General features: G+C 40.3%; 2 protein-coding genes across 2 annotated transcripts; one reads left to right on the forward strand and one right to left on the reverse strand.

Moving 5' to 3' along the window:
- The first annotated feature begins 4 nt into the window (after positions 1-4).
- EIF2AK1 (eukaryotic translation initiation factor 2 alpha kinase 1) lies at positions 5-13,302 on the forward strand. The gene is given in 18 exon segments (XM_054271025.1): positions 5-56; positions 59-340; positions 343-467; positions 470-554; positions 985-1,143; positions 2,359-2,495; positions 3,118-3,149; positions 3,613-3,712; positions 4,388-4,468; positions 4,836-4,933; positions 6,563-6,616; positions 6,901-7,288; positions 8,361-8,472; positions 9,927-10,033; positions 11,714-11,834; positions 11,949-12,028; positions 12,396-12,629; positions 13,103-13,302. Coding segments are annotated over 18 exon segments (2,370 nt in total). The 3' UTR covers positions 13,226-13,302.
- Positions 13,303-13,502: 200 nt separating this feature from the next.
- AIMP2 (aminoacyl tRNA synthetase complex interacting multifunctional protein 2) lies at positions 13,503-16,923 on the reverse strand. The gene is made up of 4 exons (XM_054270926.1): positions 16,769-16,923; positions 15,045-15,251; positions 14,495-14,726; positions 13,503-14,024 (listed from the first exon to the last, which is right to left on the reverse strand). The coding sequence occupies exons 1-4, from the start codon at positions 16,889-16,891 to the stop codon at positions 13,639-13,641; spliced, it is 948 nt and encodes a 315-aa protein (XP_054126901.1). The 5' UTR covers positions 16,892-16,923; the 3' UTR covers positions 13,503-13,638.

A 16,923-nucleotide genomic window follows, 5' to 3' on the forward strand; every position in this document is an offset into this window, starting at 1 on the left:
AACAATGACGTCCCTCCGCCGGCCTCTTGCATCCGGGGCCCGGCGCCGGCCGGGCAGGCGGGCGGGGGGAGGAGAGGAGGCGGCGGCGGCGGCGGGGGGAGCAGCGAGCGCCTCCGGGTCACACGGGGACCGGCACCGCCCCTGTGCCGCGGCCGGGAGCCGCTAGAGGGGGCTCGGCGACCCCCGGTTCGGGCGCGGGGCTCACGCGGGCTGCGGGCGGTGCCGGTCCCCGTGCGGAGGGGAGGGGACGCTCCGCTCCCCGCCGCAGACCTTGGGTACGAGCTCCTGCCCGGTCGTCCCCGCCTCTCGGGCCGAAGGTTCCCCTCTCAGGTCTATCCCTCTATCCATGTTTTATCTCTCCGCGCTCAAAGAGCGGCCATAAACGCTGGCCCGGCCCCCGGAGCCGCCCACGGCGGGCCGGGCGGGCCCCGCCGGCCGCAGCGGATGGGATCCCGGCGCCCGGCATGTGATGAGGGGCGGGAGGGCTGCGGCCATGCGGGCGCCGGTGCCCGCCATCGAGTTCCCTGAGGAGAGCCCGGAGCCGCGCTTTGACGGTAAGCGGGGCCGGCGGCAGCCCTGTGGGTGAGCGGGGAAATCACTCCTTTCCCCCGGCCGGCAGGGAGGGAAGGAGCATGGAACCGTCGCCTTCCTCTTCCCGTCCTTGCCCAGCGCTCTGAGGCGCGGGGGTGATGCAAGAGCGGGCAGGCCCTCAGCAGCGCCCTGCCCTGAGGCCGCCGTGCGAGCTCCCCCTGCCTCGGGCTGGCGCGCCTCGGCCTCCCCAGGTAGCTGCTTTCCGTGCACACTTAAAAACATTAATTATGTTCCTAATTGGCCTCTTAAAGCTACTCGCTCAGTTGGCAGCTCTGGTGCTGCGTCTGTGAGCCGGGGTTGTGATGAAGCTGTGTGGCTGTACATTGTTTTCATGTTTAGGTAAATGGGTGTGTACTGAGGCCAAAGTTCATTCCCCTGACTGTCCTCTTCCAGATTCGGATGTGCCGGCGGAGCTGCGAGTTGCAAACGGGTCGCAAAAATTTGTGAAGTTCACTTCGACCATCCAGAACCAGCTGCTGCTTGTGTCACTGCTGGAGCATCTCTGCCACATGTACACACACAACCCCGTTCACTCCAGGGGTTTGTTCCGAAGTCAGTAAGAGGAGTTCATTCGTGTCTCTCAAACTGCCTCACTGCAGTGTGTACCAGACCCTTCTGTGTAGAGTTACAGTGTAATACCAATACAAGCTGTAGTTTTCATCCCGCTGGGACAAGAATGATTCTGTGAAGAGGATGAATAACTTAAATCAACTAAATTGGCAATGGCACCTTGTCTTATTTTTGAAAACAGTAACAGAATATTGCTGTAGATGTAAGGATCAGACAGTTCTGTTTCAGCTAGATCGTGTGAGTTGCATCATGAGAAGGGTAGCAGGGTAAATTATATTACTGTTATATGTAATCTAAAAATGCTGGTAGAAGAGGAATTTAATAAAATATTTATCAAGAAGTAGTTGCAGTAGAGTCTTCACTAAATATTTCAAAATTATATTCTGTAAAAATCTGAGTAAATACCTTTACAAGTTCTTTATTTTGCCATAAAGTCTCTTGATATCATTCAAGGAATTCACATTTTTTAAAATACCTTCTTGGTATATGACTAATAGCCACTTACCATGGCTATTTTGTTCATTTAGGCATATACTTAGTACATTTAAGAAAGCATATCCAAGGGTTTTGTCCTTACTTTACCTGACTGTAGAAAATAAAATCTAATGTGTTTTTCATAGTTAAACTTATGCCATTTATAGCATCACAGTTGCACCCATCTCCAGCATTTCTGAGGGTTTGTTTGCCAGAGTTGTTTTACTCCATATGAAAAAGATGAAGTGGTGTAAGGGAGTGACTTCGTTCTCTATTATGAGTATGTGCACAAGTTTGGATGGAAATTAGAAAATCTTGACATTACCACTTCTGATTATAAATCCATCCTCATAATTGTGAACCTGCTTTGATTTTTTTCTTTTCACTGATCAAAATCAGTCCAAAAGTAAAATGTAAGTGAAGAAAATGAAAGTGTTTGTTTAACTCATCTGCTGAGGTGAGGAGGCAGAGGAGATGCAGTTGTGACCTTTGAACACAACAAATAATTGTATTTTATGAAGGGATTCCTATTGAGCAGCTCTACTTTGGTTTGAATTAGTTTAAATTGCTAAGGGCACAGGAACAGCCCTAGAGTAGGAGGGATTATTCAGTTTTTCAGTCATGTTATCTTTCAAATAAGATTTCATGTTTAAAAACTTTACATGGCCTTATTGGATGGCTTTATTTAATATTTTTCTGTCTTTTCTCTATTCCTTTGTGCAGTTCTTCGTCAGACTTTCACAAGAACAGGGTTACTCTCCCCTTTTGTCTTTTGTGATGAATTTAGTACTATAAGACTGCAGCACAACAGAGCCATTACTGAATTGATGAAAGCAGCTAATCAACAAGTGCTTAAAGGGGTAAGCTTTGTTACATGGCTTTGGCAACCTCTGCAGTAAGGAGCTTTTGTTTAGGGATTCTTCTCATATTGGATTGGGTCTTTTTAATAATTATACAAAATAACTCCTTAGCTCTTTGGAATGGCATGCTCTGGTTCTGTAGGTGCAAACCAGTTTTTGAAGCCATCAATATTTTGTACCTTGTTAAAGAGTAATAATTTAAAATGTTTATAAACAAAGGCAAGGTGTTGCTAACACTCTCATATTTATATTAGTGGAGGGTGTAGTTTGTGTGCTTGCACTTCAGGCTGAATCAGACCTGTTTGCTTATCTTGCTGCTTGAACTAAGCTAGTTAATTTTGTTTTAAGCACATTTTAGAGCCCACATTTTATCCTGTTTGCCAGCAGAACTCTAAAAGGGCAGTAATCTCTCCAGCAGAGAGATGTTAACAGATTACCAGTGGGGTAATAATACTTGAATTTGCAGAAGCTTTCTGCAGCATGTGAATTGCTGTCAGAACCTCTTTTCCTTCCAAGGAGGTTGCAGTTTCTGTTCTGATGAAGCTGCCCATGCCACTGGCACAGCAGACCTGTTATTCTTTTTACATGGCATGTTTTTATGTTGGATTTTGTTGTTTCATAGGAACTTGATAACGGAGAGGCTCTTGCAATTGGGTATGTATTCAAAGCATGTAGAAATACTAAATTGACTCCTTCCTTAAAGTTCTTTGCTCCACTCTGAATTTAATTAATACTACATTTCATATTTGGCTGTGAAACAGAAAAAAATGGTAAAGGTTTTTCCAAATTCTCAAAATGATGTGGTGACAATTCGTTCTTCAAAACAAATCTTGCAGTCAGTGTCACTGTTTAGGAAAACAAGATTTATCAGGCATCAATGTAAAAGAAATAATCTGAACACTTCTGTTCAAACAGAGTATGGATTTGTAGCACATGTGCATGCTCTTCAGTCTGCTGGTTTTCAGTATTTACTGAAACTCAGGCTGGTTCACTATGGTAATGTGAAAGTACTTTCCTCTTCTTTCCATAACATGAATAATATTTTTGGCATGTGTACAGCTGTATCTTACTTGTAAGTTGTAATTTAGTTTAATGCAGCCTAACTTTTCTCAATTAGGGAAAAAGAAGTTCTTTTTGAAGCACAGACTTCACGATACTTGAATGAATTTGAGGAGGTTGCAAGGCTAGGAAGTGGAGGATATGGCAAAGTATACAAGGTATTCTTTACCTCCCAAATAAAACTACTCTGTTTATATCTAGTTTTTTATTGGAATTTGTAGTTATTCTTTTAGCTGTACTGCCAAATGTTTCTTGAATAGAAGAGGTGCAAATCTGTACCTTAGAAGAAAGTTGGTGTTTCATTTCAAAAGCTGCTCAGTTGCAATTAGTTTTGTTTGCCAGAAGCAGGATATATCAGATGTTTTACTTTGTGTATTTTGACCCTTTTAAAGTGAATGAAAGCTCCTTATTTGACAAGTGAATTATTATGATATATTGACTCTACACAGCATCAGAAGTGATTGGCCTGCACTCCCCAATGCTTCAGTTGTGGCTGCTTTTAAAAAATGAGCATAAACTGTCCAAGCCAATGTTGAATTGTGCTAAGTACTTGTAGTGTATGGGCAGCCCAAGGTTCCCCATGAGGTATGTGCCATGTGGAAATGACAAATGGGGTCTCACATATTTATTGAGGACTTGTTAAGCTATTATCAGGACCTATCAGTATCCCTGTATGACAGCAGGGGCCTAATCCCAGTTTAATTCCCTGATACAGGTGATATTCCATAGGAGTGGGGTGCAGAAGTAAAATTTTAGAAAATAGTGGGTTCAAAAGGATTGAATTAATCTAAGCACATTAACATCTAATTTTCTCCTATTGCAATTGTTTTCAGGTCAGAAACAAGTTAGATGGTCAGTTCTATGCTATTAAAAAAATCAAAATTAAGAAGGCTACAAGAAGAGATTGCATGAAGGTATTCTTCTTCCTGTGTTTTGTCCCTGTTTTAACTCCTCTGTAGCTTATTGTGTTCTAGTTTATTAATGAAGCTAATACAAGTTTTTATGCATTCTGAATTTCCAAGGGTTTGAGCCTATCAGTACCTAGTAGAAAAAACTAAATGAGACACATTGAAGTCCATTAAAAGAACTGTTTAATTACTTGAATTTGGTAATCTCTGCAATGATGGAAATCAATTTGTTTTAAAGCTTTCACTTTTTTCCTGTAACTGTAACAATTTAATCTGCTTTTTCTCTCTAAGAAACTTACTTTTTGTTACCTTTTGTGTTCACTAAGCACACAAAATAAAGGAGTGTCACACTGTGGGTTTTTGGTCTTTTTAGGTGCTCCGAGAAGTCAAAGTGCTGGCTGGGCTGCAGCATCCCAATATTGTAGGCTATCACACTGCTTGGATGGAGCAAGTGCAAACAGTACATCCAAAAGGAAAGTACAGCTCATTGTGTAATTCTTGCTTGCATCTTACAACCTCTGTACTGCTATTTTCAGGAGAGCATTACTTCTCTGATAAAATGACTGTTTTTTTCCCCCTCCTTAAAAGAACTAAAAGAAAGGGAAATTACAGGTGACCACCAGGTCCTTCTGTGCATTCAGTCCCTCCTTACCAAATAATTTATCTGTTACTTAGTGATTAATTTGGAACTGTGAAAATATCAGCTTTACCTGTGGTAATATATGAGGAGGAATTTAAAGTTGTGTGAAGGTCAGTGAAATGCAGTGAAAACCTTTTAATGCAAGAAGTGGTGAGTTGATGAGGAGAAGGATGAATGCTGAGGTATGAGCTGCCTCAGATATTGGGGGAAAGTGATGAATAGGACAAAAAACCCACAAATTTCCAACTATGTTTTGAAGTCTCAGAGATGTAGCAACACTAGAATAAACAACCCAGTATGCTTCTCTTTGGATCTGGAAGAGATCTAAGAAAAACTGAAAGAACCTGGAAATACATACTTTTAATGATAACCCCCACAAAAAAACCCTCTTTATTTTGCTTTCCAAGTTAGACTTTTTAAATTTGATGAATTGTGTTTCATAGTCCTGACTATGCACTGACAAAGGAATTGGATTTTTTTTGTGTATCAGCTACTGTCCGTAACTGCTGAGAATTTATCTACTTTTGTGTTCATTTTACACCTTCTTCTTGGTTTTTCTATTCGGGTTCTTTGTTCTCAGCTTTTTGCACACTCTGTCCTTTGGTCCCTTTGTAACCCTAATCCATTGGTCCCTTTCTAGTCCTTTCCTGGAATGCCTTTAGCAATTAAATCTTTTGATCCTCTCTTAGTGGGAGGTTTGGTTATGCTCTGTATAACTTTATTGCTTTCCAAGTCACTGACTTATTGCCTAGCCAGCCATAAGCACAAAAGAAAATGCATAAGTGCATAGGATGTTAACAGTAGAATAAAACAGGCAAAACTTTTTAACCAATGATCCAGAGAATCAAGGGAGGCAATTGTTTAATGCTGAGGATCCTTCACAAGTATTTAATGGTGGTAATGGAAGTGCATAATGAAATCTGTAGATAGCTTCTGTGGTACTTAATGGTTTCCCTTGTCCTACAAGATTGATGTTTTATATTTGCTCCTGTGTGCTGAAACAGCTTTTTCATATAAAAATGCAATTTTAATGACAATTATTTCCAAGATATCAAGTACCTTCAAAACAGCAGCAGTGTGATGAGAAGGGTGATGCCTTGTGGAGCTGCTTCTTTAACTGTGTGTTATTCCATACATTGTAAACCCTTGCTTTGAACAGGCTGACTTCTGAAAGATGAAGTCTAAGTAGATATCTATGAAAGCCCAGTACAACCCTTTTATTGACTTTGTACAATGTATATTTTCTTTTCATTTAAAGATAAACTAATTACATGTTAGGGTAGCTTCTTAGTAGACTTAACAAGTCCCTTTTGCAGCAGCAGAAGTAGAGATAATCTAGAGCTATCCACAGGTAACAAAGTTAAATTAAGTGAGGTGCTCTAGCTTAAATGGTAATTTTTAGTAAATATGTGGATACATTCTTTGTTTTATGAAATACCATATTTATCTTTGCATCCAACAGGTAAAACAATAATGGAGTTGCAGCCACTGGTTTTGGAGCAAAAGAATAGCAAGTGAGTATTACTGATCTCAGTGGTAAAAAATTCAGCTTTAACTTCAGCTGTGTATCTGAGCCATTGCTGTCTGGGACAGCTGTCCATAATACCTGCTGGTAGAAAGGATTAAATCAGCTGGAGCCCGCACTGAAGTTGTGTAATCCTGGAGTTTTATGTGAAGAAGCAGTTGAGCTCTTACTTGGGAATGCTCTTTGCAGTTGGGGAAAAAAATCAGTATGGTGTATCACAGATGGTATGAAACTGTGTACTTATTTGGATTTCTCTGCCTTTGTTGTTTTCAGTGATCACTGTCACATCCAGAGTGTGGAAAGTGATAGTTCAATTATCTTTGCTGACCTTACCTCACAAGAAAAGAAGTCCTGTGACAGTACCAGTCTTAAAAATGTGCATAGAGAATCAGTGCAGAATATGGATGTGAGGAATGACTTTACAAACAGCAATAGCAAAGAGTGTGAGAAACCAAATAAAGGTGAATTATCCACAGAACTACAAGGAGGCTTTGTAAATAGTGATAACAGTTTATCAAGTGATGTGGACAATCATTCAACATGGGGACCTCATTCCAGTCTGGATCAAGGTGCTAGCACTGAAAGTGAGTCCAGCTCTGAAAGCAAGTCCTGCTCTGAAGGATGCTCCAAAAATGAGGTAGCACTCTGTGGAGACTTTGAGGTAAATACAGTTCTCCTTAAGTATCCTTATCTGCTGTCTAATTTGGTGATGTTTTTAAAGCAGTTCAGTAGACAGAGAAAATGAATGGTTTATAACAATAAATTTAGAAGAATGGAATGACTGCAAGTAGAGCCAAGAGTTCAGACAAATTTTATTATGTGGGTAACATCATTGCAAGGAAGCTGACCAGAGGAGCTGGCAAAGCTCAGCATCTGTGAGGAACTTCCCATGTGTTAGGCCTCTTGAGTCCTTTCAAAGTACCTGCATGAATAAAAAGTAGTACTTAAACAGCCTCATCAAAACTGAAAATCTTTAGCTTTCAGTAACAAAAGGTAAAGCAGCTATTGATGGTGAAAGTGTTTTGGTATCATGTGTGCCCCTGCAGTGTAGGAGTACATGGGAAGGAGATAAAAGCAGATTGGAGCAGGGAATCACTTGTGCTTCTAAAACCTTGTTGACATTTATACCACACCACTGGTATGTTTTGTGTAACACAGCCAGCTCTGGAATGCTTCAAGCTTTTGCTATCACTTGGAGTTCCCTCTTGCAGGAAACCCAGTTTTAAAGGTGTCTGCTTGAGTTGTCCAGGTTATCAGATGAACTGGTCCATTACCAGAAACTGAGCTGTATATTTATGGTAATAAATCAAACAGTTGGACTCAAAGGCCTTTCCCAACCTAAACAATTCTGTGATTCCATGAAATTCTGTATCAAGAAGTTGATTTTTTCTCTGCTATTTTACATTGATTAAGCTGGAATAAACCTCTGTTTAGTATTTCTAGAAGGTTTCAAACTCTAATTTGAATATCAAAGATACATCTGGCAGTTTTGTTAGCATTTATCATATAACAATTGTTAAAATTTGAGAAACAAGCAAAAAAACTCCCCAAAACTAGATAGCATTGTTGCATCTGCTTCTTGAGTGCAGTAGATTATTAATACTATACTTGATGTCCTTTTGGTACCTGTTTTTGTTTAATAAATTTTGGGTTTATTTATTTTAAAGAAAATAACTGAGGAAATACTGTTCATGTTACAATGGTAAAATTATGTGCAATTATTTTTCTGTTAGGTGGAGTATCACTTGATGCTTCATATACAAATGCAGTTGTGTGAAATATCCCTGTGGGACTGGATTGCTGACCGTAATAAAAGATGTAACAAGAGATCAGAGGACACTTCTAGTAAGATTCATCACTGTCTAATTCATTGTAAAGCATATAATTTTTTTTTTGTAATTTGAAGTGCAGTTATCTAATTTTATTTTACTTCAGCAGCTTATAATACAGATCTTTATTAAATTCTTTATTCACTTAATCGAATAGCAGCTTGTATTGAATTTGTGCATGATAGATGTTGGTAAAAAAATTGAAATTCCTGAGTTTTAGACAGCTCTTCAAAAAAGAATGACTGAATGCCTGAGGCATAGTTGTTACCAGGGGAGATCAGTGTCTGGGCAATGCTCCTTATTTGGAACAGAGTTTTTTATTGACAGAATCTGGGGCTTCTCAGAAAGCTGGTTAAAGGCTAATTTATCTGCTGGAGAAAATACAATTATATCATTTGATCCAGACAGGTTAATTTGTAATAGGTTAAAGAATGTAACATTGACTTTTTCTGAGTGACCAGGGGGTTTCATGCCCTCCTACCAAGCAGTCGTCAGCAACTGTTGACATTTGGAAGAACAAATCCAATGCTCTTAAAGCAGTAGAGACTTGTTCCATCCTCTGGGGTGGTTGTAAAAAAGCAGCTTATGCACATCAGGTTGTAAAACAAAATGTGTGATTAATGTTTTATCTTGGTTTTAATCACTATTAAGGTAAATCTGTTGTTTGCATTGATAGGGACAGGTTTACCAGCAAACTGTCAGCTGACTTCCACTAATCTCTCCTGTAATCATAATATTTTAGCTTTCATGAGCTAAATGATGATATTCCAGGAAATGGCAGAATTATGATGGCATTTGAGCTTGCAAAATGCTGTTTTCACACCTTTTCATGGAAAAGGTGAATATTATCATAGGTTAGACACAAAGAGATGGAAATCCAAATGTGAGTAAATGGTGAGTGTTCAAAAAGACATGTTAAATATGGCTCATTACAGCAGGGAGACAATGTAGTTTAATAAAACAGTAATGTGGAAAATGGTCAAAACAAGGAGGTGCTAAGTTTATTTAGGACAGCTACAGCCAAAGGAGATTGAGGAATTTCAGAGGGTAGCACAGCAGCAGAAGGATTAGGAGTAAAACAAGAAGAGTGCAAAGCAATACAGACAGCATGTCGCTACATAAATTATTTTGATGTTATCTGGAACTGTATTTTTCATGCGCTGTCAGGACTTACATGGAAGTAAAAAGTTTGCTAAATTCATAATCAAATAACTGTCTGATGGGGTTTGGAAGAATCTTTTCAGAAGGATATATGCTCATGTTCCCTGACCTTCCCTTTTTGGAATTTTGATGTTAGTGACTTTTGGCTGATTCAGAAATAATATCTTGAGAAAAGCATATCAAAATCCATATTTAAACACACTCATTCTCTTAAAAATGGATTCCACAGCATAATAAACATAATTCAACCAGAATACCACCATAATCTTACATAACTCAGTAAAACTAGGTGAAATAATTTGTTTTAAGGTCCATACCATCTCGTGGATTTTCCTTGGACAATGAAGATTTTCCAGGAGGTAGTGGAAGGAGTTTGCTATATCCACAGCATGGGAGTGATGCATCGAGACATTAAAGTAAGTTCATCAAATTATTATTTAAGGTTGAAGAAAACAAAGACAATTTACATTATGGGAGAATGAAAGCAGCTTCACAGTTGCATTAGAGATGACCTGGGCTCTTAAGAATTTAGTTGTTACATATGAGAAAATACATCATCTCCTCTATAGCAGTGCCATGCTTTCTTTACTATCAGCATATTACTGTTACACTGACTTACAAGTGGATTTTCAGCTCTGGAGGTGTTTTCTCCTTTGAAGCCATTTTCCTTCAGAAATGGGCATGGTCAGGTTGGTTTTTTTTTGTCTCAGTCTTTCCTTAACCAGGATAGCAACTTAATTACCTAAAAAAAGAATATTTTAGGTAATTACAAAAATTAACAAAATCCCTTGACTACACTTCAGTTTGCTAACTGCATACAGTTAGCTTTTGAAAATATCTTCTAGTTGCTTGCTTACTGATAGACCTGAATAGCAAGGAAGTGAATGTGTGTTTTCCTACTTTGCTTCCTACTCAGGTTTTCTGCATCTGATACAGCAGCTGCATGAAGAAATCATGATTATTAAAACTTCACATATGGAAGCTTGGAACTACTTGAAATCACACAGTCTTCACTCTGGATTAATTTTCATTTTTCTGTCAACTGGTCCAGGGTGAACAATTTTTCATTTTGCCTCCCCATTTAGCATCATCCTGGCCTTATTGTCCAAAGTCTGGTAGTTACATAAAGAATTCCACAATTCCATACAGTTACTGCAGACCTGGTTTGAGCCAGTTCTCATGGGTTTCACCATATATTCTTCTAATGGTGATTTTGCAGATACCTAGCAGAGACTGTAATTTCTGGGATAATATTCTAAGAAAGACTTTCAGTGTGTGAATTTCTGAGAACAGAAGCCCAGTGGGTGGGTGTCTTGGATATGTTTTTACTTCAGTGGATATGAGAAGCCTAGCAACTTATTCAACAGTGCTGCATCTTTTAAGTTTGATCTGCACTGAATAAAGGAAAAGAATGGAGATTGCCCATCTCTTGTTAAACTATTCACATCTCCTTTATACACTAATAAAAGACCAAGTATTTCCTTTGTGCCACCTGAACAAGTGGGGAATTTTTCTAGGTACATAAAGCTTGCGTTTCTCCTTCTTCGTGATCTTAAAACCAAAATATATGGATAAAAACTGTTTCAGCTTTCTGAGTCAGAGCTCTCAAGTCTGTCATAATTTGGTTTTTTTTTTTCCTTGCAGCTTCTCAGAACCAAGTAGCATATTGCAGCTGCTTATCATACAGAAAAGTGTATTTTGGGTTGTATTATGTCTAGCTCAATGATATTTAGTCATCCTTCCTGCTACATCAGTTGGTCAAATTTACTGTCCACTCTGCCTGTTCCTGTTCTGCAAATTTCCCAATTTCTGTTGGGGAAAAAAATGTACTTAATATTTTCACTAAATCTTGTTTTTTTTCTGTTTTGCTTTTCCTCCTTTTTTTCTTTGTTCCAGATATGTGGCTTTTTGGCCCAAATGGGGTTGCTAACACATGATTTGGTATCAGCAATAACTATTTTTTCTCTCCCACTACTAAAAGATGTTAGTCATCTTATACCTGTGAAACGCTGGATTTTACAGACTCTGAAACAGCTGAAATTCTGTAATTCTTTATATAGACATGTTTCTAAATTGTATTCTGTCTTCATTTGCAGCCTAGAAATATCTTTCTACATGGATCAGATCATCAGGTAAAAATAGGTGACTTTGGATTAGCCTGCAAAGACCTTCTTTGGGATGATGCAGACCAGGGGTTTCAGACAGAACGGATAAATGGTAAGAGAAGAAAGTGTCATGGCTTTCAGTGTTTAAGTTTCTATGGTATTAAAATCATTAAACTCTTACTTGCAAGGGTAACAACACTTGCTAAGTCTCAATTGCCTTTCAAAGGACTCACACATACTTCAGGAGTGGGGACGTGCCTCTATGCCTCACCAGAACAACTGCAGGGATCTCACTATGATTTCAAGGTAGAGAACTTTGTTTTGTTTCTTCTTTTCTCTATTAACATGCTAGATAATAGAAATAAATCAAACCTTTCAATTGGCAAATACATAAACATTCCTCCTACTGTCACTCCTAGTGTTTTTCTTGAAACATGGATTTCAACTTTCCGTTCTTGTTTGCAGTTAAAGCAAAACTTTTTTTTGCTATGTTGATAACATAGTAAATAATATACAGATTTGAATTTGTGTTTAGAAGTGTCATGATGCTCTTCTTATAATCATGAAACTTCACTGTTGTGAAACTTTTTCATAAAATGATTTTATAAGAAAAAGAAGCCCACTAAGTTAAAGCTGCAGTTATCCCAGAACTTTCTCTTCACCCCATTAACAGTCAGACATGTACAGCTTGGGTGTTGTCCTGCTAGAACTCTTCCAACCATTTGGAACAGAAATGGAAAGAACAGAAGTCCTTACACATTTAAGGACTGGCCAAATTCCTCACACTTTCTACAAGAAATGGCCCACTCAGGCCAAGTATGTGAAACTCCTCACCAGTCCAAGAGCTACAGAACGCCCCACAGCGGCTCAGCTTCGGGACAGTGAACTCTTCCACACCACAGACCAGGTAACTTGTGCCAGCAACCCCAACCCTTCCAGCCTAAAGCAACATAAAAAGAAAATGCCCTTTGTATCCCTGCCTGCATTACATGTGTTTGGCTTTGAACTTAATCACACGTTCCTCTTAAGACTCTTTTTCTGATTACAGTATTTAGGGCACTGTATTATTTCTGGTGTCGTTGCAATGAGATAGCTGGTCATTAACTTTAGGCAACTTTCTGAAGACTGTAGAGTTAAGAGGCATTTTTATAGGTCAGAAAAGCTTTCAAAGCTTTTCATCACATCTGCAGATTCTTCTAATTAATTTTTCCTTTCCATGCCCCACTGCTTTATGGATTTAAGTAATAGTCACTTGAATGTAGAATAGCTGAGTGCTGCTGCACTGTGTCTGTAGTGGATTGCAAGCACAATTCAAGTAGGGCAATAAGGCTTTATATCCTTGTTTAGCTATAAATGAAGTAAACTGACTCTCATTTTCAGGTTATTTCTAACCTCCAGCAGAAGGTGAGACAGCAAGAAGAAGAAATAGAGAAGCTGAGGGAGACAATAAGACAGCTTTCTGAAGAGCAAGATGAACAAACAAGACAAGGCTCTCCTGTTTAAGTACAGGAAGAACTATCCTTGATCGTGTGTTAAGTTATATAAAATGTTTCTTTTTTTACATAAAATACTTCAATGCATTTTCATGTGGCTGTTTTTTTTTTTGTTCTTAAAAGGTATTTATCCTTTTTGCCTTGCCAAAGGCTCCTGAGAAAAGAATCACGTTGCAGTGGAAAAACTAAGAGCACAGGCTGTATTTACGTAGGATTAATTTACATACCATAGCCATTGAACAAACGTGTTACACAAGAGTTACAAAAAGGAAGGTCACACCCAAAAGGCAGCTGTAATGCTTTTATTATTTTAGGATTCTGTCCAACTGTAATACCTAAAATACATCTCAGAAAGGACTCGAACATTACAGCAGACACGAGGTGGAGTAAGATTAAAACGACATCATTGTGAAGGGTAGGGGCTCACTTGAGTAGCTTCATCACAGAGCTGAAAGGTGCCAGATTCTCACAGGACTTGATCCACTTCTGCACGTTGGCCGGGGCGCTGCTGGCAGTGCCCGTCTGCTGCAGCGCGCTCCACGCCACCACGTCGGCCAGCGTCAGTTCAGTGCCCACCAGCCACGGGCCCTTGCCCAGGGCGGCGTTCATGGAGCGCAGCACTGCTCCCCTCTCCTTGCTGCTGCCTTCCTGCAGCTGGAACATGGCTGTGTCCACCCAGCTGTCGATCAGAGTCGAGGTAACTGCGTTGTACTTCTGCCCAAACAGGGAAAAGAGAAATCGAGCGATGTTCCCCTCTCCTTCTATGGGGCACATGGTTTGAATGCTGAACTTCATCTGGGGTTTGGGAACTGAAATTAACAGAAGGGGAAAAAAAAGTGAATCCAACATAGTAAAGAAATTAACTAGAATGGTAATTCCATGAACATTTGTGATGCAGCACCACTGTTATTATCAGTAACCTGATGTACAGTTCTGTCTTGTAGCATAAAGAGATCACTTTCTGAAAAATTCAGCCAAATCTCCCCCATAATTTCTCTTGTAGCTACCTTATTTGTAGAAACTAAAAAAAATTTTTATTAAAAAAAACAACCCTGTCAATGCCACATGTATTTTAACAGCAGTAACTATGAACCAGAATCTTCCTCTTCTGGCCCAGCCTGATTCACTGCTATGAAAAGAGAACAAAAATGTTTCCTGCTTCTTCATATCCACCATATTCCAGCACAGGGACAATGAGGCATCTGTGTGCAAGGGTTTATAGCACAACTTTCATTTTCTCTTCTATTGTAAAATATTGATCTACAAATTTCCTTCTTACCATCTTTCCAAATCAGAGTAAAGCCCAACTGATACTCATGACGTGGCTGCTTCTTAGTCTGCTCTCCAAAGCATTTCAAGAGGTTTTCTGGCACACTTTTCACTGATGAATGTGTGTGAACAGCTGATAATATTTTGTACCGTTCACAAAGCAGACTGTGTATCACTAACAGTGATAGTGGAGGTAGAGAAGGATTTGCATTGATGACAACATCTTTCAGGGCTCCATAATCCTGAATGGAAAGTAAAACATTCAGCAGGTAAGACACATTCCAGATCATACTCGTAACTATTGCTTTCATTTGACACCAGAATGTACAAAATCATGCACGTGTATACCTGAAATTCTAAGGATATTAAAGTAAATAAATTCAAGCTTGGACATTTAAAACTTGTTTAAACCTTTAAACATCTTCCTTCCTTGACATGTAATTAAATGGTAATTGTAGGTTGTGTACTGAGTTCTGAATGTCCCAGGTTTTAATGCCCCCTTCCAGCCCTGAAAATGGAATGTTGAGAAAGTGCCACTGTAGCTGCTCAACTAAACTCACCTTTCCAAGCATCAGATCTAAATCTGCTCCATTTGTTGACAAAGGAGAAGATTGATCAGTTTGAATAATATTTGTTACATCAAAGTCAGCATCTGGGGTTTGTATCATCTTGGAGAGTCCATCCACAGCACTCTTGAGTTCATACAAGCGCTTCAGAATCTCTTCCTGGCGGGATTCAAGTGCCTGAAGTGATGGGTCAACCTCCTCCTACAGGAGAGGAAAAAGCAAGGCCATGTAAACATTCACTCAACTCAGTGTCAAAATAGTCTACAGCTCACTTAAGGTTAAGTTTTGAAAGACTAAACACCTACAAATAGCCAGACCATGGGCTTGTGTCTATCAGTAGTCTCTTGTCTGTATGAGTACGGTGAAATGGCATATTTAATAAATTTCTGAAATCTTCCTGCTTAATAGATGCTTCTAAACCATTACAGCAAACTCTGTAACACAGTCAAAATCAGACAAAGAGTTGGCAGTGAAGTGCTGAACAATGACTGAAAAATCAAAGACAGCTTGTCAGGTTCTTTTCAGCCCAGAAGAGCAAAGTTGGTAAGTCTGTGGTACAGTGGCCAAACAAGGAAGCTTTGTGACAAATCAGGTAGTTAATGAAAGTAAAAAGCCCTGCAAGTTTAGATGGATGGATTCAGTCTTTGTTTCAGAGAATATAAATTACAGTGGAAAAAAAAGACCTTGGGCTTTACATGTTAATACCAATGCACCTTTTAATCTGTATTACCTCACAAGCATCTCATCTTACAATCTCTTTTAAAAGAAGATGAAAAATATATTCCTGGGGCAGGTTTTAAGTCTACAAGCTTAAAATTATATTAAAGAAAAATCTTCAAATAGCGTACTTTTAAGCATCCTGCATAAGGGTTAAATAAACCCAAACTATCATGGATGAAGAGATAAACAAGGTATCCAAGTAAAATCTTTATATCCACTTAACATAATATTATCAAAGCCAAGACAAGGGAAGACCTCTTAAGTGGCCATTATTTAGTTAGTACACAATTCCATACTTTGCAATGGGAAAGTATTTCATTAGCATTTCTGTAAAGTTCTGCCCCAAAGTTACTCCTTCTTAGTGTCTCCACCATCGAGCTGGGTGAGGGCACGGCAAATCCAGGATGGCCACAAGTGGCCTGTGAGAATGCCAAGCACTCCTGGCACTGGAGAGAGGCTGCTCAGCTAAACTTATGTAACACAGTATTTTGCGGTTTTGCCTTATTTAAGGCAAAAGAAACTGAAACTAGAAGCTGAGGGAGTGTATCTGGCTGGAGCCCGAGCTGAGGCAGCGGAGCGATGATGCAGCAGGACGGAGCGAGGCCTGCTGGGCGCTCTCCGGGCCGGCAGGGAGCTCAGCACGGCCATTCAAACAGAAAAAACCGCCACAGGGAGACACGCGAGAGCCCAGGAAAGTTAAAATGAGAACTGCGGAAGGCTTTAAAAACATTACAGAGAAATTCTTGAAAACGCTGATTTTATTTAACCCTCGATCGCGCCGCTTACGGCGAGCTGGAGCCAGGGCCCATTCTGGGGGCTGAGGCGACGGGACTCGGCCCCGGGAGCTCTCCGGCACCGGAGGCTCTTCCCGGTCCCTATCGGAGCTGGCGCTCTTACCGGAGGGAACACCGGCCCAGCGGCCGCAAGCCTGACCTCGCCAGAGCGAGCACCGCGGGCCGCAGCCCAAGCAGGTCCTTCCGCCCACCCCTCGCTCGTACCTGCGGCGGCGCGGCGGTGCCGGGGGCGCGGTGCAGGTTGGGCAGGGGGTACATGCAGCTGGGCAGGTGCTCCGCCAGCACCGCCGCGCTGTGCAGCGGCCGCACCTTGTACATCGCGGGCATGGCGGCTCCCGGCCCGCCGCACGCCCGCTCCG

Source organism: Melozone crissalis, unplaced genomic scaffold (assembly GCF_028551555.1).
Source record: "Melozone crissalis strain CALT ecotype California unplaced genomic scaffold, PUWL_Pcris_2 ptg000012l_1, whole genome shotgun sequence".
In the NCBI taxonomy this organism is placed as follows: domain Eukaryota; kingdom Metazoa; phylum Chordata; class Aves; order Passeriformes; family Passerellidae; genus Melozone; species Melozone crissalis.

Coding starts and splice junctions, on each gene's coding strand:
- AIMP2 (XM_054270926.1), bottom strand. CDS start 16,891: ATGCCCGCGATGTACAAGGTGCGGCCGCTGCACAGCGCGGCGGTGCTG. Junction 14,727..15,044: donor TAGATCTGATGCTTGGAAAG/GTGAGTTTAGTT, acceptor CTTTCCATTCAG/GATTATGGAGCCCTGAAAGA. Junction 14,025..14,494: donor TACTCTGATTTGGAAAGATG/GTAAGAAGGAAA, acceptor TGTTAATTTCAG/TTCCCAAACCCCAGATGAAG.